The 22,769-nt window shown below is 39.8% G+C and overlaps 1 protein-coding gene across 6 annotated transcripts; it reads right to left on the reverse strand.

Moving 5' to 3' along the window:
* Window positions 1-12: 12 nt before the first annotated feature.
* On the reverse strand, window positions 13-14,420 carry LOC307160711 (uncharacterized protein). 6 transcript variants are annotated; one of them, XR_013821606.1, is made up of 21 exons: window positions 13,837-14,167; window positions 8,434-8,463; window positions 7,597-7,718; window positions 7,421-7,453; window positions 7,098-7,187; window positions 6,921-6,992; window positions 6,232-6,320; window positions 6,045-6,147; window positions 5,648-5,747; window positions 5,352-5,404; window positions 4,997-5,039; window positions 4,680-4,721; window positions 4,562-4,591; window positions 4,416-4,466; window positions 4,190-4,237; window positions 3,918-3,959; window positions 3,805-3,834; window positions 3,647-3,700; window positions 1,325-1,379; window positions 437-551; window positions 13-274 (listed from the first exon to the last, which is right to left on the reverse strand). XR_013821606.1 is itself a non-coding variant. In XM_079874903.1 (21 exons), the coding sequence occupies exons 2-21, from the start codon at window positions 8,438-8,440 to the stop codon at window positions 124-126; spliced, it is 1,491 nt and encodes a 496-aa protein (XP_079731029.1). In that variant the 5' UTR covers window positions 8,441-8,463; window positions 13,837-14,157; the 3' UTR covers window positions 13-123. The 6 variants fall into 6 exon arrangements, 1 of the variants encoding a protein (XP_079731029.1); XR_013821609.1 differs by having other exon boundaries at window positions 3,805-3,831; window positions 13,837-14,157; XM_079874903.1 differs by lacking the exon at window positions 4,562-4,591 and adding an exon at window positions 839-1,029 and having other exon boundaries at window positions 13,837-14,157.
* Window positions 14,421-22,769: the final 8,349 nt, after the last annotated feature.

A 22,769-nucleotide genomic window follows, 5' to 3' on the forward strand; every position in this document is an offset into this window, starting at 1 on the left:
ATAAACAGAGTTAACCAAAAAATATTGTTTAATTGCATTTTTTGCAGTGATTTAACAGTGAACAGTACAGTACATTGAACAGTTTGCAGCACATAGTGTAATTGTGTCAGAAATAGTGTCAATTTAATTTTCTAGAGCCCTTGCTTTTGCAACAAGGCACTCTCTGATGATCTGAAACACAACCTGGCATACTTGGGGTCCAAGTGTGTGTGTGACCTTTGAATACATGTCCATGTTGTCGCCCAACACTTGTTCCATTATGTCGAGTTCAGCACTGTAAACAAACAAAAGAAATCTCTGAGACAAGTTACATTATATACAGACAGTAGTACAATTACGAATTGAGTGAAAGCACTGGCATAACAACATTATGCCAATTCAGAAGGAGAAAGACTTAAAAAGTGGAAGGAAAAAGATATCTGTATGCATATTTTACCTCAAGTCATGATCCTCTCTTCTGCAGCCTCGCTCAGCCAGCTGCTGGCCTATGATTTTGAAGGGTATTTCCTTGGTCAAATATCCTAGGTCTTTAGCAAGACCTTGGCACTCCTCTGTGACACAAAAGGAGCCAATGAGTAAATGAGACCTTAACATGTTACTAATGTAGTTTATATTTTAGTTACTAAACCGTTTGCATTTTGTTAAACTGTATGGCCATTGGCATTTGTTTGTCTATGCCTCATTCATTCACCTAGGCTACTTATGCCTCCAACATGGCTGACATTCTAAAACTTGCAGTTCTACAACCTTTGGTAGGAACACCTAATTCAATAATAAGGGAATCTGTTGGAATGTACACCTTTAAGAAATCGCCTAGTTCTGACTGCATATATGTTACCTTCAACTAGTTTGGTGCACATTGTAGTGTTTGAGCCATACGGACTCAGCTGCACCCCTGCCTCTTTCAACTCCCTCACAAGCTCCTTTTTTTTCCCCTTTGCCTTCCTCAAATAAGTCACCATGAGGTGACCAGAGAACTTTTCTGGTGCAGAGCATCTCCTCTGCAGCTCCTCTACTGAAACAAAGTGCCTGTGCAATCATAACACATTATTTTTTTGTGAACATCAAAAACCAACATATCTGTAGACAAAGATTACCAATAAAACCATGAGGCTTAAGTGAACAACATCATATTGTTTGACAAATAAGCCATTACTCATTACTCTACATAGTTTGTAGTTTTACCTGTTTTTTGCATTAGTTGCATTAGGCACGTAACACACATGTTCTACTGATGTTATCTGCACTCTTGCCTCTATCAAGTCAATTCGTCATATAAAAAGGCACACCCACCCAATCCAACTCTAGTCGTAGCATTACCAACCTTTTAGCTTTCTTTGAAGACGCCACCTTCAACAGGCTGTCCACATAGAATCCATCTTCAATAAAGAATACATGAATATTACAATAATTAACATGTTGTTAAATGTCATTTCAGTTCAGTGTCATTTTAATGTTAATAATGAAATATTTATTGGCACCTCTGTTGAAATTAGAGAGAAGAATGGTGCGCACATCTAAAAAAACTAGGGATGCACTGATTGATCGGCTGGTGACCGGAATTGGAGATTTTCACGTGATCGGCCATGACCGGCGACCGGCCGGTCAGTCTGACATATGCCGATTTTATGCCGGTCAAATGCACTCGGGCACTGCATGATTAACATCGCTCAACATCAGCATCACACATGCACATGGAACGCACATGTAGGAAACCTCGTGAATTACAGCCGTTTCACACCGCAAATGTCAGTGGCGCACAGAATAAGTATGTCTAGTGTGTTTTAACAAGAACTCCAGTATGTCAGAAAAGAAAACAAAGACTCAAAAATATTTGTATAAGATTTACCAATTTAAACTTGTTTTCATTATTCAGTTTTGGTTGCAAGTATGGTTATGTAAGGCCCACTATATTGGTCCAATTGCTGGTTCGCCAATACACGGGGAAGGAATCACATGTTCTATCCCCACTCATGCAAAGTATTGGTTGGTTAAATTTGTAATACATTAATCATGTATTCTCTCGTAATTTCATCTGACTCCATAAATGAAAGGTTTTAATAATATCTGTGCCTCACTAAAAGTGAGCGAATGTTTGACTATTCTGTTTAACTCTTCAATGAAAATAATGTCAAAGTCAGTTAGAATAATCAAATGTAACAATTTATTATGTCAGGTAAATGTATCATGCCAATTTCATAATCAATTCAAAGATAATCGATACAAAACATCAAATGCTCTGGAATAGAGAGAAGATGCATACCCAACTTTAAGAAATATGTGAGGCTGAGAGATTTCTTTCTCTCAGCCTCACGGGCCGATCTGAAGTACAGAAAAGGCCCCGAACTCTCTGCTGCATCTCATTAAATAGTCAGACCTCTTTCACATAGAAACATGTGCTAACAAAAGAAATTTGCATGCAGTGGTAGCACCTTCATGGGGCTGGGTGACCATTTGCTTGAGAGACCACCTTCCTTTGTAAGTCAGTTATCCATAAACTCTTAAAACCTTATTACCTTTTATTTTACCTATCTGGATATGAGATATCTGTACCACTCACTTTGAGACATTTCAAATGACACCAAAAACATAACAGTCAATGATAAACATTCACATTAAACCATATTCTTGTGTGAGTTCTTAGTAGTTTGCGGAAGTGAGGTCGTATGGGGGAGGTCAAATGGTAATTAGCCCTTTGTCTCAGACCAGGCCTCAACCAGTACTTTCAGTCTTACAGTTATGATTATAAAAAATAAATAAAGTAAACTAGCCAGAAATTATACAGTGTGTGCTGTAAAGTGATTAGAAAAAATGAAATCGGAATCGGCTAAAATCGGTCTCGGCAGGTCAAACTCAATGAGAAATCGGAATCGGCCTAGAAAATTGTAATCGGTGCATCTCTAAAAAAATCAATTGTATCAAAGTAGAAGAGGTGGTCTGCCCCTTGTTTATGCTCCAAAAGGAAATTTATTTCCTTGAAAACAACGCAATGTTTCAATCCCATCGGATCTTCATTATGCATTGAAAACATGGGGCGAGACGGCCTATATCACATGACTGCACACTCACGTTCAAGTAGTCTTTGTACTGAATGTGAATGTGTGCATGAGAAGAGGCCTGCACAGCTGCTTTGTGTGTACGCAAGCTTTGTACATAAGTCCCATGCTCTTTTTAAATACAGATACTAGAGATGATTAGTACTACAGGAATGAGACGTGGAATCGTGCATATACGTCAGCTGAATTGGAAATTGAGCTGTTGTTTCAACTGTCGATTGCGGAGGCTACCTGTACCTCTAAGAACCAATTGGGCAAACTGTACAGCCAATCAGACCAATGATGCCAAAGACACTAGGCTTAACATGTGCATAGAACCAGTCTTGGTATGACCTGTAGAGCAAAATCCAAATAGCTCGCAGGGTAACATTATAATAATAAAGCTTCATTGCAGACACAGGTCCATATAACACCACATAAAGTATAAATAGTATAGTGTATTCTGCTCCTTCTATAATCACTCGGACTACAAAATATCTTATTTGAGCCCAACTTTGTATATGTGTGCCAGCAAGTTAACAATCAGTCCATCCTATCCACCTTACATGTATAGATAGAATATAAAAGTACAGTATCATAATATTACATACCCTTTTTCTCCGATGCCTCCTCCTCCTCCTCCTCTTCCTCTGCATCTGATGTATCTGCATCATTTGAACAGACAGGAAATGAAATTGACACAAATTTCAAATTTTATAAATAAAAATGATGATCCTCTATAACTCAATAGAACTAATTAATTGTTTACCTGCAACAACCTCCACCTTCGTTTTTGCTACTATTGACACATAAAAAAAAAGTTACTCTGAGGAAACAAAGGGTGTTTAACTCTGAATAAAATCTCAGAAATGCATGTTTTACCTTCAACTGCCTCTGCAGTCTCCGTCTCAGCTGTTTCTGCCTCTGTTAATACATGAAAAGAATCTACATTGGAAATATGTGACATTCTCAAATTGTGATTTTCAATAAGTTTTTCAGTCACCTTTAAAAGGGGTGCCTACAAATTTGTTGGGCGCTGTATGGAACATTAAATTGCTTGTGTAATGTAACGTGCATAAATAGAATATAAAATACAGTATGTAAATTACAGTATATAATATAAAGTACAGTATCATAATATTATATACAGGTACCCATTTTCTCTGATGCCTCCTTCTCCTCTTCCTCTGCATCTGATATATCTGCATCATTTGCACGTAACAGACATGAAGTCAAATTGACACATTCAAAGTTGTTGGGCGCTGTATGAAACATTACATTGCTTGTGTAATGTAACGTGCATAAATAGAATATAAAATCCAGTATGTAAAGTACAGTATATAATATAAAGTACGGTATCATAATATTATATACAGGTACCCATTTTCTCCGATGCCTCCTCCTTCTCCTCTTCCTCTGCATCTGATGTATCTGCATAATTTGAAGGAAGTCAAATTTACACATTCAAATTTTATAAATAAAAATGATGATCCTGTATAACTCAACAGAACTAATTAATTGTTTACCTGCAACAACCTCCACCTTAGTTTTTGCTTCTATTTACACATAAAAAAACAAAAAAACAAAACAAAGGGTGTGTGTGAAGTGTAACTCTGAATAAAATCTCAGAAATGCATGTTTTACCTTCAACTGCCTCTGCAATCTCCGTCTCAGCTGTTTCTGCCTCTGTTAATACATGAAAAGAATCTACATTGGAAATATGTGACATATTTTCAAATTGTGATTTTCAATAAGTTTTTCAGTCACCTTTAACAGGGGTGCCTACAAATTTGTTGGGCGCTGTATGAAACATTACATTGCTTGTGTAATGTAACGTGCATAAATAGAATATAAAATCCAGTAGGTCTAGCCACTGCAATCCAAATAACATCAGTAACAACACTGGGGCCAACTAAGAGTAGCCTCCGTAAACAAACCCGTTTGTGTGTGTGTTGTCCTACCTGGTTTTGGACTCTTTTCTGTAGAGCAGAATGTGCATGTCTCCTGCAAAAGATTTTGCATGATAAATAGTTATGCCAAGTACACATCAAACAATTCTTTTGTCACAGACCAGTCATGGGAGTCATTCAAATTAAGTCCCAGTCCCTGATGAGGTGGAGTTTGGGTTATCAACACATCATGACACTTCACATGTGACCCCTCGTCATCACAGATTTAACTGCCGATTCACTCCTCACCCAAAGATTATGTTAATGACTCCCTAGACCAATCTGTGACAAAAGAATCGTCTGATGTGTACTTGGCTTTAATCTGACAGCGGAATGTTGCTTTAGATAAAATATCATTAGCACTTGCCTTTTTCTTCCCTGACATCTTCTTGTAGCAGACTGTACAAATGCCTGAACTATCTGAAAAAACAAATGCTTTGTATAATACAATGATACTTTGGATAACACAAACACATTAAAAGCAACCATAACCTTCACATATTTCAAGAGCCATAACCAGTCCAAAGTATGACATCCTCCGAATTTACTAGTTAAAGCTACCACTCCAAATCATCAGTGACTTGAACTTAATGCAGGGAGCGACAGGTAGCCAGCAGAGCTCAATAAGGAGCACCCATACATACACAAATGTATACTACTTACCAAGGGACTTAAATAACAAAGTCCCAAGTCTCTCCCGCTCTTGGGAGATGGGGAGGCATTGGAGGTGACCTTGGTGTCCCTGGAGGATCATTTCTGCAAACTAAAAGAGCAACAGAAAGTCTATTTTAATGAAATAACATCACTTATAATAACTGAACCTTATAGAGCAGGCAACAAATTGTTGTAAAAAAATGTCAATTTGGGAAAGGGACTATTACAAGAGAAAATGATGGTGCTCATTTAATAATTATACTATCATGACTCCTGTATCATATGCTGAAGTCCATGTCCAAGATCCATTAATATTTGATCTGCAACTTTCATTCAAAATTGCTCTAGTTAAAGTGAAAAGTGAAAAGACAACAGAAACATTATGCAGAAAATGACCAAACTGTACCATTATTGAGAACACTCCACATGACACAGAGTCATTTTGCAAGTCATGGTCCCTGTTTATGAACTTCCAGGGCCTTTGGCAGCCTCTGCTAGCAGCAAATAAGCTGAAAGATTAGAGAATATAATTATGAAGGTCTCTACTGAGTTTTCATTACCTCATTTTATAGAGCAATACAAAAACCGTGTACCTCCAATTTTCGATGATTTGGGAGCAACGTTGTGGATGCTCCCCCAATGAGTCAATGTATGTAATAGTTCCCTCTTTCAAGTTGCAATGCTATACGGAAGATGGGAAAACGTATGAGAAAGGTTTGAAGGGCAGTTTCAACCAATCTTGAAATGACTGTGTTGAAAATCATTGAAACTTTTAAAATGTCAAGCACTAACAGCTCAAACAACACTAATGAGAATGGCACGACAGCAACAATAATGATAACTAATGTGTGATGCTATTTTGCGCATAAGGCCCATTTCACACCGGGAACGTGGCATGAACGTCACGTATCTGTTGCGTATCTGTTGCGTGTCAGCTGCGTGGCGTTTTCTATGTCTTTGCTTACCAGAAGCGTGTCTGATGCTCCGCTGCGGCGGCCTCTCTGCCAATTAAAACGTTTTTTTTTTGCTCACGTTATTTTTTTCTTCACTGTTTTGAATGGAAACACTTCCAACACGCTTGCGTGAAAAATAGGCGTGAGTCCTATTCCTAGCATGCACGCGTTTGAGATGTGCATGCTGTCACGCAGGCGGTGTGCAAGGTCTAACCTGCTAAGATGGGAGCCGAAATAAAAACGGACATGCCACGCAGCTGACACGCTCACACCACGCTCCCGGTGTGAAACGGGCCTAATAGTCTCTACATAACCTAACAGCAACCTACAAAGAGGGTCCAGTGGCACTCTCCCACCAAGTAGGGCCCGAAGACGGCACTGGCTCCTTTAAGAATGTTTTTCTGACAGGAAATGAAGAAAACATTCATGAACAAACAAATAAACTTGACAGCCAATGTATTCTGTAGCACTGAACAATAACCTGAAAACATGCACATAACTCTTACTTTTAGAAAATAAGTGCTCCTGGCCCTGGAGCTGCCTTCCAAAATCAGGCGCATAGCCTGGCTATTTATGGGCTCTGTCCCAGGCTGGCTCTAAGCGAGGGAGAGAAATGGTTTAAGTCATTAAATGATGTTATATCTATATTTGATGTATGTATATGTGTGTGTGTGTGAGAGAGAGAGAGAGAGAGAGAGAGAGAGAGAGAGAGAGAGAGAGAGAGAGAGAGAGAGAGAGAGAGAGAGAGAGAGAGAGAGAGAGAGAGAGAGAGAGAGAGAGAGAGAGAGAGAGAGAGAGAGAGAGAGAGTATTATAAAGGTATGGGTTACCCTGCTGATTATGTAAAATAGGGCATCCATTACCTGAGGAAGTAATACATAAACAAATATATAAAATACAATAAATCACAATAGAGTCAAGGTAAAGTGAAAAGCTGACACAGCCTAGTGCTTTGCATAGCCTAGAAGGGGAAGAGAATTATTTTTGAAAAGAAATAGAAAATTACCTCATCTGGAAGTTCAGATGAGCCTACAAGGGCCTCCAAACTGCCCAGAAAGATTTTAAAAGGCCCAACTGTCCCAAGGACATCTTCATGATGAAGTCCTTGGGACTTCAGTGTTTCTAAGTCTGAATGGATAAAGAAATTAAGTCCCAAAATAGGTAACCTTACTTAGGCTAATGGCACAAATTTAATCCAATCAACTAGTACAAGTAGCATACAAAACTACTGTAAAGTAGTGTTGGCAATTCAGTTTTTTTCTCTGGCGACTAGAATTCACATTTTATAGACTAGCAACTTTTTTGCCGATTTGTTCATGTTTTTTGTTGAGAAACATCAAAATATGTAGTCTAACTTCCCTACAGCGCTCTGTCTAAAGTGCTTGTCTGTAAGTTAGTAATGTCACACCAGCCTGAAATGGGCAGCTAGAGCATATGGGCAACAGTTTTAGCCACATGTACTATGATGAGGCAAGTCAGGGGCCACATATTGTACAATTTAGACATAGCCTAGTTGTGTTGAGTTGAATGCCATGCCAATGATGTTCCATGTTACAGTAGCCCCAGCATTTCTCAGTATTTCACAGATTTTTGGTAGGCTACAGCCTCATCATGGGCCTATTACATAAATGTAATTGAAACACTCCAAGGGCTGCATCTGGCCCAGGACCTTATGTTGCCCATGTGTATGATCGTACTAAAAACACCAACTAAAAAAAGTACCGGTATGTTCTCTACCTGGTCAGATGTAAATATGCGAATTATGCAAACAATATAATTATGTATGCAGATGATGCAAATGACTAACATAGATTAGGGAAAAAATAGTATAAGAATAACTTACTGTTCATTTGGCTTGGTCACGTTTTCCAAACTAGACAAAAGACACAAATTAAAAACATGTATTTCTCCTGAAGCAGTAAATGGGATACTTATGACTACCCTTACCAAAAAAAAAAAGTATACTTCAAGTTCATTTTATTAAGTAAACTTCAGTAAAGTTCAAGTATATTTCCCAAATATACTTTACATAGCAAGTTATCTTATACCAATGCACTAATGGTATACTTATAAGTGTACTACTTTAATACTTCTTGGGACTAAATTGGCCCACTTTGTAGTATATAAAAGTATACTTTTATGTATACTTTAAGTGTAAAAGTAGTAAAGTTTGAGTACACAAATAGTTTATATTTAAGTTTTATTTTGAACTGCAACTATACTATAAGTGAACTTATAGTGTTATGGGAAAATTCAGTATTTCTTATTTTCATTTGTTTTCAAACTGTTAATTCCATTTAATCATATGTTTCTGTGAGGTTTTCCAGCAGCTGAGGGGGGACAGGAAAGAGCAGGCCAATAAAACAGATGGGCAGGAAGATAGTGAAATACCTGAGCACGAGAAAGAGTTTGGTTAGAAGAATACAGGGTTATTTAACTAATAAAACCAGCACCAGGCCCTCTGCTCCAGGGAAGCAAGAGACAATTAGGTCATAAATGAAGGCCTTTGGGTGTCTCAGGGACAAGGAACAGGGTGACCTTCGCCAGGGGGTAGAAAACCAGTCCGAACCAGTAGAAGATAGGGGGTATCTTTCTGCAAATTTACAAGAAACCTGGAAGGAGGAGTTTTTTGCCAAGAAACTGTATAAAATGTCCATGTTTTATTGTGTCTAGCAGGTATTCTATTTCAAAGCTGGGTGGCTGCGGCTTTTGTGAAAAGAATCCTCAGAGAATAAAGCCTTTTCTCTTTACTACAATTTTGCCTCTTGAATGTTTCTTACACCTGTTGATGCTGTTTTTCTGTAAGGTTAAAAATTGCTATTACAATAGATATAGGCCTACTGCTAGTTTACTAGTTATATACTTCTAGCCCACTTTTTAGTTTATGAAAGTACACTTCTAAGTGTACTCTCAGTAAACTGGTTTAATAGTTTTTATACTTCAAGTATACTTGTATGTTTTTTTGTTTTGTTTTTTTTTAAGTGAACTTAACATCATACTTATAGTTTACTATTTATATATTTTTTGGCACTTCAAAGTATACTACTAGAGATGTAAATGCAAGTATAGGTCAAATATACTTGTACTTCTCTGTATACTTGTTAGTATAAGCCAAGTATACCTAAGTATAATTTTAAGTATATCTCTGATAAATGTATAAAAAGTAGACTGAAAGCATACTCTCTTATTCTTAGTTTAAAATTAGTATACTAATAGCACACTTGAATAAACTTCTTTTTCGTAAGGGTACTTATGACTATGATATTTACAGTACATACCTGAGGCAAAACAAAAATGCGCTAAGAGCAGCAAATGAATGTTGCATGGAGATACGGTAAGGTGCCCTGAGGGCAGTATTAGAATGTTGCATGGAGATACGGTAAGGTGCCCTGAAGGCAGTATTAGAATGTTGCATGGAGATATGGTAAAGTGCCCTGAGAGCAGTATTAGAATGTTGCATGGAGATACGGTAAGGTGCCCTGAGGGCAGTATTAGAATGTTGCATGGAGATACGGTTAAGTGCCCTGAGAGCAGTATTAGAATGTTGCATGGAGATACGGTAAAGTGCCCTGAGAGCAGTATTAGAATGTTGCATGGAGATACGGTAAAGTGCCCTGAGAGCAGTATTAGAATGTTGCATGGAGATACGGTTAAGTGCCCTGAGAGCAGTATTAGAATGTTGCATGGAGATACGGTAAAGTGCCCTGAGAGCAGTATTAGAATGTTGCATGGAGATACGGTAAAGTGCCCTGAGAGCAGTATTAGAATGGTGCATGGAGATACGGTAAGGTGCCCTGAGAGCAGTATTAGAATGTTGCATGGAGATACGGTAAGGTGCCCTGAGAGCAGTATTAGAATGTTGCATGGAGATACGGTAAAGTGCCCTGAGAGCAGTATTAGGGTGTACTCACACTAGGCACGGTTGCCATGAACCGGGCCCGAGTACGATTGTCCCCCCTCCCCACTCCCCCTCTGGCCTGCACTCACATAGGGTTTCAGCATTCGTGCCGGAGCACGCTTACGTCATTATGGTGCAACGGTTTCGGGATAAACAGAAAGAGCGGCGCTCTCACTGAACACAATGGAGTCCATCGCTCTGTTTACTTTGTGGATAATTTTGAGTAGTTTGGTCCACGGTGGTCCACAGCCCTCTCACAGCCTGTTGTTAAACAGATCTATCGCCTTTGTGGCACGAACATTTTCCCGTAATCGTGCTGCTCGTATGAGGAGGTTTCGCATTGCACCTCTGCCGTAGACCAAAGCGACCCTTTCCCCGCCAATGTTGGTTTTGGAGCGTCGCAAAACCGTGAGGTCGCGCGTCCTGTTCCGTGCTCTAGCACGGTTAGCGCTCACACTGCATGCGAACCGCGCCCGAGTCCAACTGAACCGTGCTCTGGCCCACCTCTTCCAAGCGGGCCAGGGCCGGCTAATCGAGCCGCGCCCGGGCACGGTTCGGAGCACTCACACTAGTCAAACGAACCGCGCTTTGGTGGTCAAACGCACTCGGGCACGGTTCAAACTGGCTAGTGTGAGTACACCCTTAGAATGTTGCATGGAGGGTAAGGTGCCCTGAGGGCAGTATTAGAATGTTGCATGGAGATACGGTAAGGTGCACTGAGAGCAGTATTAGAATGTTGCATGGAGATACGGTAAAGTGCCCTGAGAGCAGTATTAGAATGTTGCATGGAGATACAGTAAAGTGCCCTGAGAGCAGTATTAGAATGTTGCATGGAGGGTAAGGTGCCCTGAGGGCAGTATTAGAATGTTGCATGGAGATACGGTAAGGTGCCCTGAGAGCAGTATTAGAATGTTGCATGGAGATACGGTAAGGTGCCCTGAGAGCAGTATTAGAATGGTGCATGGAGATACGGTTAAGTGCCCTGAGAGCAGTATTAGAATGTTGCATGGAGATACGGTAAAGTGCCCTGAGAGCAGTATTAGAATGTTGCATGGAGATACGGTAAAGTGCCCTGAGAGCAGTATTAGAATGGTGCATGGAGATACGGTAAGGTGCCCTGAGAGCAGTATTAGAATGTTGCATGGAGATACGGTAAGGTGCCCTGAGAGCAGTATTAGAATGTTGCATGGAGATACGGTAAAGTGCCCTGAGAGCAGTATTAGAATGTTGCATGGAGGGTAAGGTGCCCTGAGGGCAGTATTAGAATGTTGCATGGAGATACGGTAAGGTGCCCTGAGAGCAGTATTAGAATGTTGCATGGAGATACGGTAAAGTGCCCTGAGAGCAGTATTAGAATGTTGCATGGAGATACGGTAAAGTGCCCTGAGAGCAGTATTAGAATGGTGCATGGAGATACGGTAAGGTGCCCTGAGAGCAGTATTAGAATGTTGCATGGAGATACGGTAAGGTGCCCTGAGAGCAGTATTAGAATGTTGCATGGAGATACGGTAAAGTGCCCTGAGAGCAGTATTAGAATGTTGCATGGGGGGTAAGGTGCCCTGAGGGCAGTATTAGAATGTTGCATGGAGATACGGTAAGGTGCACTGAGAGCAGTATTAGAATGTTGCATGGAGATACGGTAAGGTGCACTGAGAGCAGTATTAGAATGTTGCATGGAGATACGGTAAAGTGCCCTGAGAGCAGTATTAGAATGTTGCATGGAGATACGGTAAAGTGCCCTGAGAGCAGTATTAGAATGTTGCATGGAGGGTAAGGTGCCCTGAGGGCAGTATTAGAATGTTGCATGGAGATACGGTAAGGTGCCCTGAGAGCAGTATTAGAATGTTGCATGGAGATACGGTAAGGTGCCCTGAGAGCAGTATTAGAATGTTGCATGGAGATACGGTAAAGTGCCCTGAGAGCAGTATTAAAATGTTGCATGGAGATACGGTAAAGTGCCCTGAGAGCAGTATTAGAATGTTGCATGGAGATACGGTAAGGTGCCCTGAGAGCAGTATTAGAATGTTGCATGGAGATACGGTAAAGTGCCCTGAGAGCAGTATTAGAATGTTGCATGGAGGGTAAGGTGCCCTGAGGGCAGTATTAGAATGTTGCATGGAGATACGGTAAGGTGCACTGAGAGCAGTATTAGAATGTTGCATGGAGATACGGTAAGGTGCCCTGAGAGCAGTATTAGAATGTTGCATGGAGATACAGTAAGGTGCCCTGAGAGCAGTATTAGAATGTTGCATGGAGATACGGTAAGGTGCCCTGAGAGCAGTATTAGAATATTGCATGGAGATACGGTAAAGTGCCCTGAGAGCAGTATTAGAATGGTGCATGGAGATACGGTAAGGTGCCCTGAGGGCAGTATTAGAATGTTGCATGGAGATACGGTAAGGTGCCCTGAGGGCAGTATTAGAATGTTGCATGGAGATACGGTAAAGTGCCCTGAGAGCAGTATTAAAATGTTGCATGGAGATACGGTAAAGTGCCCTGAGAGCAGTATTAAAATGTTGCATGGAGATACGGTAAAGTGCCCTGAGAGCAGTATTAGAATGTTGCATGGAGATACGGTAAGGTGCCCTGAGAGCAGTATTAGAATGTTGCATGGAGATACGGTAAAGTGCCCTGAGAGCAGTATTAGAATGTTGCATGGAGGGTAAGGTGCCCTGAGGGCAGTATTAGAATGTTGCATGGAGATACGGTAAAGTGCCCTGAGGCACGATTAGAATTTATGCGGCAAAAATGTCCTTAGAGCAGCAAATGAATGTTGCACTTGAATACGACACGGTGCTCTAAGACCAGTATTAGAATATATGCATCAAAAATGCACTAAAGAGCAGCTAAGCATTTTGTTGTTTGTATAAATGCCCTGGGAGCAGCAACAATACCACAGCAAAAGTGTGCAATGACAGCAGCGTAACTTGCTATAATAACGAGTAAAAGTTATAATAGAATATAAGCTAACATTAGCTATTATCCTTTCTTAGAGCTAGCTAGCTAATGTTGTGAGTTAGCTTACTTATATTAGTTAACGTAATTAGCTAACATTAGCTAACGTTAGTTAAATAACAGCTCGATAGAAAAACAAGCTTTACTTAAAACCCAAATACTTCATTATCTTGACATTTTAATGCAATAATCTAATATAGTTCAACATAAAACACAACATTACCTTAACTTAAAATCCAAATACTTCATTATCTTGACATTTTAATGTAATAATCTAATATAGTTCAACATAAAACACAACATTACCTTAACTTAAAATCCAAATACTTCATTATCTTGACATTTTAATGTAATAATCTAATATAGTTCAAGTTCAACATAAAACAACATTACCTTAACAGTTACTACAACGATCTCCTTAGCGTGATGTCTCCCGCGTCTGGAGGAAAAAAAATCAAATAATCCATGTCCCGCCTCCTGCTGTCATTGATTGGATAACTGAGAGAACCAATAAGATGCAATGCTGCCCTAAGAACATATTTCAATAACTAAAAGTCTAATCTGCGCCGCCGTCAGCCTCGTCCTGCTCGCCACAGTAAACATGATGAATGGCGACTGTAGAACGCAAAAGCCGAATCCCGGACATTTTGGCCGATCTCTAAATCACTGGCAAACTCATCACGTAGGCTAGCCTTGTTGTTTTCAACTACGCACTCTTACCGGTAGGCGTGGCCTCCTAAGGCAGCGAAGCAAGTGCATTCTGGGAGTTGTTGTCTTTCATCCACATAAGCCAAAAATACATTTTCTGGCTTTTCTCAGTCTAGAAAGCTCCAAATTCAAAAATTTCTTCACATTTCTCCTACTTAAATGACCTATTTTAAATACACATTCATCTTCCCAGAGGTGAAGTATCCCTTTAACCAGAGGGTTCCTGCTCTGAGTCTGATTAAGGAGGGTTGGTGGTTTGCGCTGTTACTAGAGCACAGCTGTATGTGAGTCCTACTGTAGATGGGGGGCTGTTCCAGCCGGTTTCCTTTGTGTTTAATCTGCAAAGGGTATGGTGCTGCCACATAAACACTGATCATGTTTTTTCTATTAAATTGTACTCTGCACGGATTACCCTTGGATTGTTAATAAATTATCTCTTTTTGTACCGGAATCCATCTTGTCATGCCATACCTTCCTAACTCCTCTCTAACCCTCGAACTACAGCACCTGACTTTGGACAGTCCCAAAGGCTGTCCTTAGGGACAGCATCACATTAAGTTAATTAATTGTGTTTGTTAAATCAGTGTAATCCAAGTAGATGGATTTTTTAAATATGCAATTCAGATATATTTTACATACTTAAATTTAGGCCTAAATATATATATATATATATATATATATATATATATATATATATATATATATATATATATATATTTTTTTTTTTTTTTTTTTTTTTTTATTTTTTTTTTTTTTTTTTTTTTTTGAGTGCAATGCATATATTATTATACAATTATTTTTGCTGGAAATTTTATTTTAAAATGTATAGAAATTTATTTTAAAATATATAGAAATAGTCAAGTTAATTAAATATTGAATTAATGATTTAATATTTTCATTTTATTTGAAATAAAGACAGCATATGCACTGTAAAAAATTATATGATCAATCAGGTATGACAACATATGTTTTTCATTGATTTAACTCATCAAAATAAGGTAAGCAACTTTTTTTATAATTCAGATCATTTTGTTTTAAGTCAGTTTAATGTAATTTTTACAGTAATAGTTTTAAGACAGCAATATTATTTTCATGTATATAATTAAAGAAGCAATAAAGGGTTTGAACCTCAGACTGTTGGGTTTCAGGCTCCCTTGTTTAATCATCACATCAGCATCATCACACAGATCCATATGTATTTGTGTTTGCTATAGAGCGCTGCATGAGGAAACCAGTGTCAGCGCATACACACTATGTGTTACTGCTGATGTGCTGGTAACTTAGCAACAGCAAGTTCGGTAACATTAAACATATGTGTGTCTCAGCATCAAAGTGGCAATGGCAACATAGCAAACTCTGTGAATATCATTATAGAGTACAGAAGATTTATGCACTGACATTTATGAAGAGCATTAACTAGCCCTCTGCGCGGCCACACTGCAATAATAAATCGCTCGTCTGAGGAAAACTGCAGTGCGCAGTGGCACATCTCAAGAGTTTCTACACTTTCATTTACAGAGCTCACAAATTAACTGTGCACTCTTATACAGACAGAAACTTTTACAGCTTGATGTCATCCACAAATAACCTTTTATTCACAGACTTAATATAAAGAAAAGCATATGTACAAATGTTTCGCTCCAGAACTAAGATTTTACATTTGACCTTACACAGTTGACCAGCACATTTAATAGGCCTATATTGATATTTCATACATTTGGCCCAAATGTATTTATTAAACGGTAAATGGGTCAATAAGTCAGTGTTTGATTAGATTAGATTAGAGCTGTTGTCATTTATAGACAAGTAGGCTAATTATAATTTAATTAATTTAAATAAATTGTAAAAAATTAATTATAAAAATAACCAACATCATCAAATTAATTAGTTTTGTTAATGGTTTTTGAGGATTAGTCACACAACATGTTTATGTTGGCATCTAATGTTGTTGGCATCTAATGTAATTGGTTTCAACCAAGTGACATGAATTTGTGCTAAAAATGTAATGCTCTAATAACGCACACGAGAATTAATAAGTTTGATTTTTATTTATTTTTTTCAGGATTATTTGATGAATAGAAAGTTCAAAAGATTTTTTTGTTTTTTAAATAGAAATCTTTTGTAACATTCTAAATTTACATTTACATTTACATTTAGTCATTTAGCAGACGCTTTTGTCCAAAGTGACTTACAAATTAGGGCTAAATTAAGCGAGTCATTGTGAAGAGGCAAAAACAATGCAAGAAGTGCTCAAAATACGAAATTCAGGCATTGTTCAGAGTAGCATAAATCCGATAAGGGAGGATTAAAGGAAAAGGAAAGAATATATATATATATATATATTTTTTTTTTTATATGAGGTTAAGTGCTCACGGAAGAGATGGGTTTTCAGCTGTCTTTTGAATGTTGACAGAGATTCTGCATTCCTGATGAGGGTGGGGAGATCATTCCACCAGCATGGAACTGTGAATGAGAATGTTCTGGAAAGTGATTTTGTGGCTCTCTGTGATGGAACCACGAGATGTCGCTCGTTGACCGATCATAGACTTCTGGTAGGGATGTAGACTCGTAGGAGTGAGTGAAAGTAGGAGGGAGCTGAGCCTGTGATAGATCTGTAAGCAAGCGTCAATGCCTTGAACTTGATGCGAGCAGCGAGTGGCAGCCAGTGCAGAGAGATGAACAGAGGAGTGACGTGGGCCACGAGACGACAAGACAAGACGAGCTGCAGCGTTCTGAATCATTTGTAGAGGTTAAGTTGCACATGATGGAAGTCCAGCCAGAAAAGCATTGCAGTAGTCAAGCCTAGAAATGACCAGGGTCTGGACGAGAAGTTGTGTTGCATGCTCATTTAGGAAAGGTCTGATCTTCCTGATGTTGTACAGTGCAAACCTGCATGATCGAGCTGTCTTTGAAATGTGGTCTGTGAAGGTCAGCTGGTCATCCAATATTACAATATTACCAATATTATAAAGATTTCTGACCGACCTTGATGGGGTGATTGATGATGATTCTAGCTGGATAGTGAAGTCGAGCTGTAGAGACGGATTGGCAGGGAGGACGAGAAGCTCAGTCTTTGCCAGGTTGAGCTGCAGGTGATGTTCCTTCATCCACGCCGAGATGTCCGCCAGACAACTTGAGATCCATGGAGCTATTGTGGGATCATCTGGTTGAAATGAGAGGAAGAGCTGTGTGTCATCAGCATAGCAATGGTAAGAGAAACCATGTGCCTGTATGATGTGTCCCAGTGATGTGGTGTAGATGGAGAAGAGGAGGGGTCCAATAACTGAACCCTGAGGAACCCCTGTTGTCAGTTGATGTGCTCTAAATCACTTGATCAGTTTAATGCATCCTTAATACGTTTTTTTTTCACCTAAAACTTTTTAATATAAAAATGATTAAAAATGTTCATTTAGTTATAAAAAATAATATGTAAAGCACGCCCTGATTATTTCAAACTTCATTTTTATTGTATTTTACTTACTGCATTAGTAATTTCCAGATTACCATCTGAAATCTAATTTGACTAGTTTTAAGCCAAAATTTTTTGATTGGACATCCATCCTTTGACACCAACAGGAAAAAAACAAAAAAAATGACAATTTTACAAAGGTAAGTCTGTTTATTTCTCTAATTCTGCTTGATTATAGTTATTTGCTTTTTATTGTTTGTATTATTAGCATGTTTATATCTGTTTACTGAACAGAAGTTCATTTTTAGGTCATGTCCCAGTCCCACCAGTTGAGATGAGCTGCTTTAAAGCTGCAGTCCGTAGTTTTTCCTCTTTGTCGCCATCTCTGTTCGAAATCTGCAATTGCAGTTATTCGCAGAATTATCAACTTTACGTGGGTTGTGCCTCGGCACTACCCTGGAAAGTTCTCGCGAGAGCACAAGTTGAATTTGCTCAGCGAGTTACTCTGGTGTTGGGTAATGATGCTCATTAAATATGCTCTTGTATCCGAGCTGCACCAATCACATCGGGTTATCTGATATAGGCGGGCCAGAGGTGAGCTAAACAGATGACGACTCCGCTGTGACGTCGAAGTCACAGTTGTAAACATTGTAGTAAACATTGTAGAAGTCAGTAGTAAACATTGCAAGATGGCTATGGATGAACACCAGTTGTTTGAAATGGCTTTGGCCGCTACAATGAACGAGTTAGACTTGGCTTTTTTCTAAAAGAGGAACAGAAGACGACGCTCGAATCGTTCCTTTGCAAGAAGGGCGTTTTTGCTGTTTTGCTGACCGGATACGGTAAGAGTCTAATCTACCAGTTAGCTCTGCTGGTAGCTAAGCGATAACTTGTTGTGATTGGTCGTAGTGTTATCCAATTGCGAGCAGTGAGATTTTCAAATGCATGCTTGGTGCCGCCCCTCGAGCTGGCCGATTTTCATTAGTCGATGCCAGACCATTAATCTTTCAGATTTAGGTCTGGATTTCCAGGCTACCTCGGCACGGCACAGCACGGATGAATCCAATCTTTTGAGGAGAATGTGCGGCTGTAAGTCACTGTGGCGGTGTGGATACTGGCATTTGCAATCACAGATTCTACTTTTTGGAAGTATGACCAACATAAGAATTTTCACCGGAAAATGTCATCTGAACAAGCAAGTAAAATCCACTTTTGTTCTGACCAACTAAGGAAAAAAAAGGATTGCAGTAAATCGCGCTGATTAAATCTAACGATCGCTTATCAAATCACGTCAAACCGTGCAAATTATACTTTGTTCTCAAATTGTTGAGGACGGGTCTGTGGTGGGTCTGTGTTGAAACGCTGCTGTCAATTAACAATCTTGGGAGGGGCGTCCGACCGTGTGACGGCTCGATTTGAGACAAGGGAAAACATATAAGGAGATTTAAAAAAAAACACTGGATGGATTTTTATCATTACAGGCACTGCCAACACACATTTCAGTACAATCAACTTGTAAAAGTGCATGTACCATTATATGACCCCTTTAAAGGAACATGCCGACTTTTTGGGACTTTGACAATTTGACTATATTCTCAGAAGGCGAAGCACTGCTACTTGGGCGGAGTGATTTGCTCGCAACACCTGAGAAGCCCCGTGGTGAGGAGCAGAGAGTTTGCTCAGAGTTGGAGTAAATCACTCCGCAGAAGTAGCAATGCTTCGCCTTCTGAGAACATAGTTCTGTGTATACGGTTAGAAGATGGCTGCGTCTCATGTGACCTTGTTATTTGAACACGCTGTGACTATACAAATCACAACATGTAAATAGGAAAATGTTGGCGTTATTCTGTCACTTATTGGGAGCAGTATGCTAGCTGGAGCCGTTTACCTCCAGTCTTTGTGCTAAACTAGGCTAGCGGTGGGTGCGTCAGACAGAGTTACGGCACGCACGGAGATGAAAAGGGTATGTATGGACTTATCTAACTCTGGGGGATACGGTGAATAAGCTAAAGTCCCAAAAAGTCGGCGTATTCCTTTAAATACAAGTACTCGATTCTCAATGGACTTTCTGTCTCTCTGAACGCATCAGAAGGTACAACACTAATCCTTTTTTCCTGTGACCTCCTCTTGTTTTCCTCCTCCGCTTGTCTTCCACTCCCTCTCTTTGCCCGTTGATCTCTGCACCTCCCCCTCTTTCCCTTTCGGCAGCTCAACCGGAGGGGATGAAAGTGAAGAACAGATCAAAGCTTCCCTCAGGGCCACAGATACGCTGAAGACAGACACACGGGTCGTATATCACTCTGTCTGTATCTGAAGAATACAGTCCGCACCACAGCTCATTCTGCAAATCATACACTCATAGAGGCCAGTCACTGTGTCTACAATATTTACATTTATAACACTGCTCTCTGGAATACTGGATTCTGATTGGTTAGTCCAAGCATTGAGTGGTATAAAGACCAATAAACTTTCTTTTTCATCTGTATATCTTTTCATATAAAAATAGAAGAGATTAACTAACTGGCATCTTGTGGATCAAATGATTACTGACTGCAGTAAAAAAAAGGCATTCTGTGTTCATTTTAATGTATATGGTGAGTATAAAACCTTTGATAGATGGCTAGACATCAACATTTCATGATTGTGTATTTATTAATTTAAGTGGCTTTGTAATAGGCAGGGTAATGCACAGAAGGCCATTATCACAAAACAAACTTCTATAAAACACACTTATAAAATATGCACTACTGTTCAAAAGTTTGGGGTCAGTGAAATTGTTTTAAAGGGGCATTCCACCCATTTGAACATTGTTTTTTATTTAAAGTGGGTCATATATGTAGTCGAAATGTAAAATAAATTTTGAATTTGGTGCCTTCGTGACCGAGGAAAGACAAAAAATAACTTCAGGACGCATTTGTATGAAAGACAACAACTCCCACAATGCACCACATTGCACAGCTCCGCAAGCCACTCCCACTAATACAGAAAGCGCATATCTGCCTATAAGAGAAATCACTCTTCCGTCTACAAGGCTAGCTACCACCAGAGCTTGAAATTCATTTCACATTCACACAAAATGTCTAGTTAGTTGGCGAACTCATTAGTGCATTACTCCTCGTTTGTATTTCTTTCGAAAAGGTGAATTATTGCATGGTACCTGGATGTTAAGTCAGAACATATGCGGTGCGAAACTAGGATAGTTCTCAACACAAACGTCCGTGTCCTCGTCTGATTCAGAGATTTCGTCCAGGAGAAATTGTCATTGTTGAAATTCTTTGCCGCAGACGGACTCTATCTCTGTGTTCGTAGTTGCATCTTACAGTCTATGAGTTGCATAGTGAGATCACCGGCGCCACCAGTCTGCCCTAACTCGAGCCAGTCCGGGCTCCTCGTCCGCGGCAGGCAGGTCTTCTGCCTCGGCTGCTCTTCGCTATAATGCGGCTTGTAAAGGTAGCCACAAACACCTGATTCAAGCATCAGACTTCCGAAATCCTCTTCTTCTATATCATATTGAGCACTCTCCTCCGCTATTGTCATTACTTTACATCTGTCTCCACAGCGCCTGTTAGCTTAGCTTCAAACAAGATGGAGGATATTGCTTTCAGTTTCAGAGAGTAAAGTCCCACCCACTGATCTGTAATAGGTCTGTAGCGTGAGCGGGTCCCGCCCCCTGGGAAAGATGAGGAACTAGTGCTTGTAGTCTCAACAGAAATCCCCCTCTCTTACACTTCCTCCTACAATGACGCAAAATGACGATTTTTGCGTCATTGTAGGAGGAAGTGTAAAAGGTAAATAACGGATTTCTCCCGTCTCTGGGGAAAATGAGAGAGTGTTGCACGACCATTCAATAGTATGACTGGGTTTCTAACAATGCAAAGCTTAATGCAAATGGGTGGAGTGTCCCTTTAAATACTTTTATCTACTTCTACTTCTACTTCTATTTCATATAAATCCTGTTTTTGTTCTTTTCATCAAAGAATCTTGGAAAAAAGCAAATCAGCATATTAGAATGATTTTTGAAGGATCATGTGCACTGAAGACTGGAGTGATGATGCTGAAAATAATATGGAGTTTCCTTTGTGTCTTTTTTATTCAATCAAACATACTGCGTTTGAGAGTAAAACTAATTATTTTGTAATTAAAAATTTGTAAAGATTGCAAAAAAGTCTTCTTAAGGCTCAAAAATAAAGAGGTTGATAACAAAATGATTTGCAGTGCATGTAAATCTTTGAAAACCTTCATTTCTGGCTTTGTGCATTTGAACACTTTTGCACAAATTTTGCTCTCTTTTCTGCTGTTTTTTGCGGGTCTAAATCTTTTGCTTGCGAGTTGAAAAGTTTTGCTTGCGAATGAAGCTGTGTCTCAGTGGGCGGTCTCTACTAACCAGGATGGAAGGGCCTTTTCTATTGGTCACCTTGGACTGAAGTGACAGGTTGACCATCGTCCACTACGTTTTCCCGCTGCTGCCGCGCAGTGTCTGTCTGAGAGAAGAGCGAGCGAACTTGTAACATGGCGAGCAACAGGTCCTTTACTGGGTAAGATGACTGATTTAATATCACTGTGGCGAGCAGGATGAGGCCGGTGGCGTGATTACTGATGAGCGACACCTGCGCGACGCACCGGTCTCATGTCTCTCACGGAGGAGCGGAAGCATAAGAGGAGGAGTGACAACAGTAAAGATGGAGAGAGGACAACACATTGTGTTGTGTTTTGTTCATATGAAACAATTCTATTTTAGTTATTATTTTACTAAAATCCTTCAGGATTAACCAAGTTCTATCTTATTTCATCTTACCTGAACAGACAGCTGGGTGGTCAGGGATGGCAGACTCTAAACAGGCGTCCCTGGTTGAACCAGCAGGATACTCTGGCAGCAGTCCTTCCTCAAACAGGCTCTGGCTGTATCGGTGTGTGTTGGAATGTGGTGTGGGAGCACATGGTACTTGTGAAGGAACTGGGTGGTCAGTGACATAGGCAGGTGAGAAGTCTCGCTCCTCAAAAATATCTGGGTTGAAGGGGCAGATGCCAGTGCACACAAAGCCAGATGTGATGTTGCTGGGTGTTGCTGCTCGTGGCAGAGCTGTGGCCACTAGGTTTGGAATGTCATAGATGGTCAAAGTTTTTCCAGGGTGTGTTCTCATCCAGTGATCTGCTGCTGTGTTTACATATCGCTTCAGTGGACCGAAGACACTCCTATTGATTGGCTGGA

Source organism: Squalius cephalus (assembly GCF_949319135.1).
Source record: "Squalius cephalus genome assembly, chromosome: 6".
Classification (NCBI taxonomy): domain Eukaryota; kingdom Metazoa; phylum Chordata; class Actinopteri; order Cypriniformes; family Leuciscidae; genus Squalius; species Squalius cephalus.

What these genes read in the sequence shown, in the direction of transcription:
- LOC307160711 (XM_079874903.1), bottom strand. An exon ending in AGTGCCACTGGACCCTCTTT is followed by an intron (nt 6,321 to 6,920) that starts GTAGGTTGCTGT and finishes TCTTCCGTATAG; the next exon opens with CATTGCAACTTGAAAGAGGG. An exon ending in GGAGGCATCAGAGAAAATGG is followed by an intron (nt 3,960 to 4,189) that starts GTACCTGTATAT and finishes ATGTATTAACAG; the next exon opens with AGGCAGAAACAGCTGAGACG.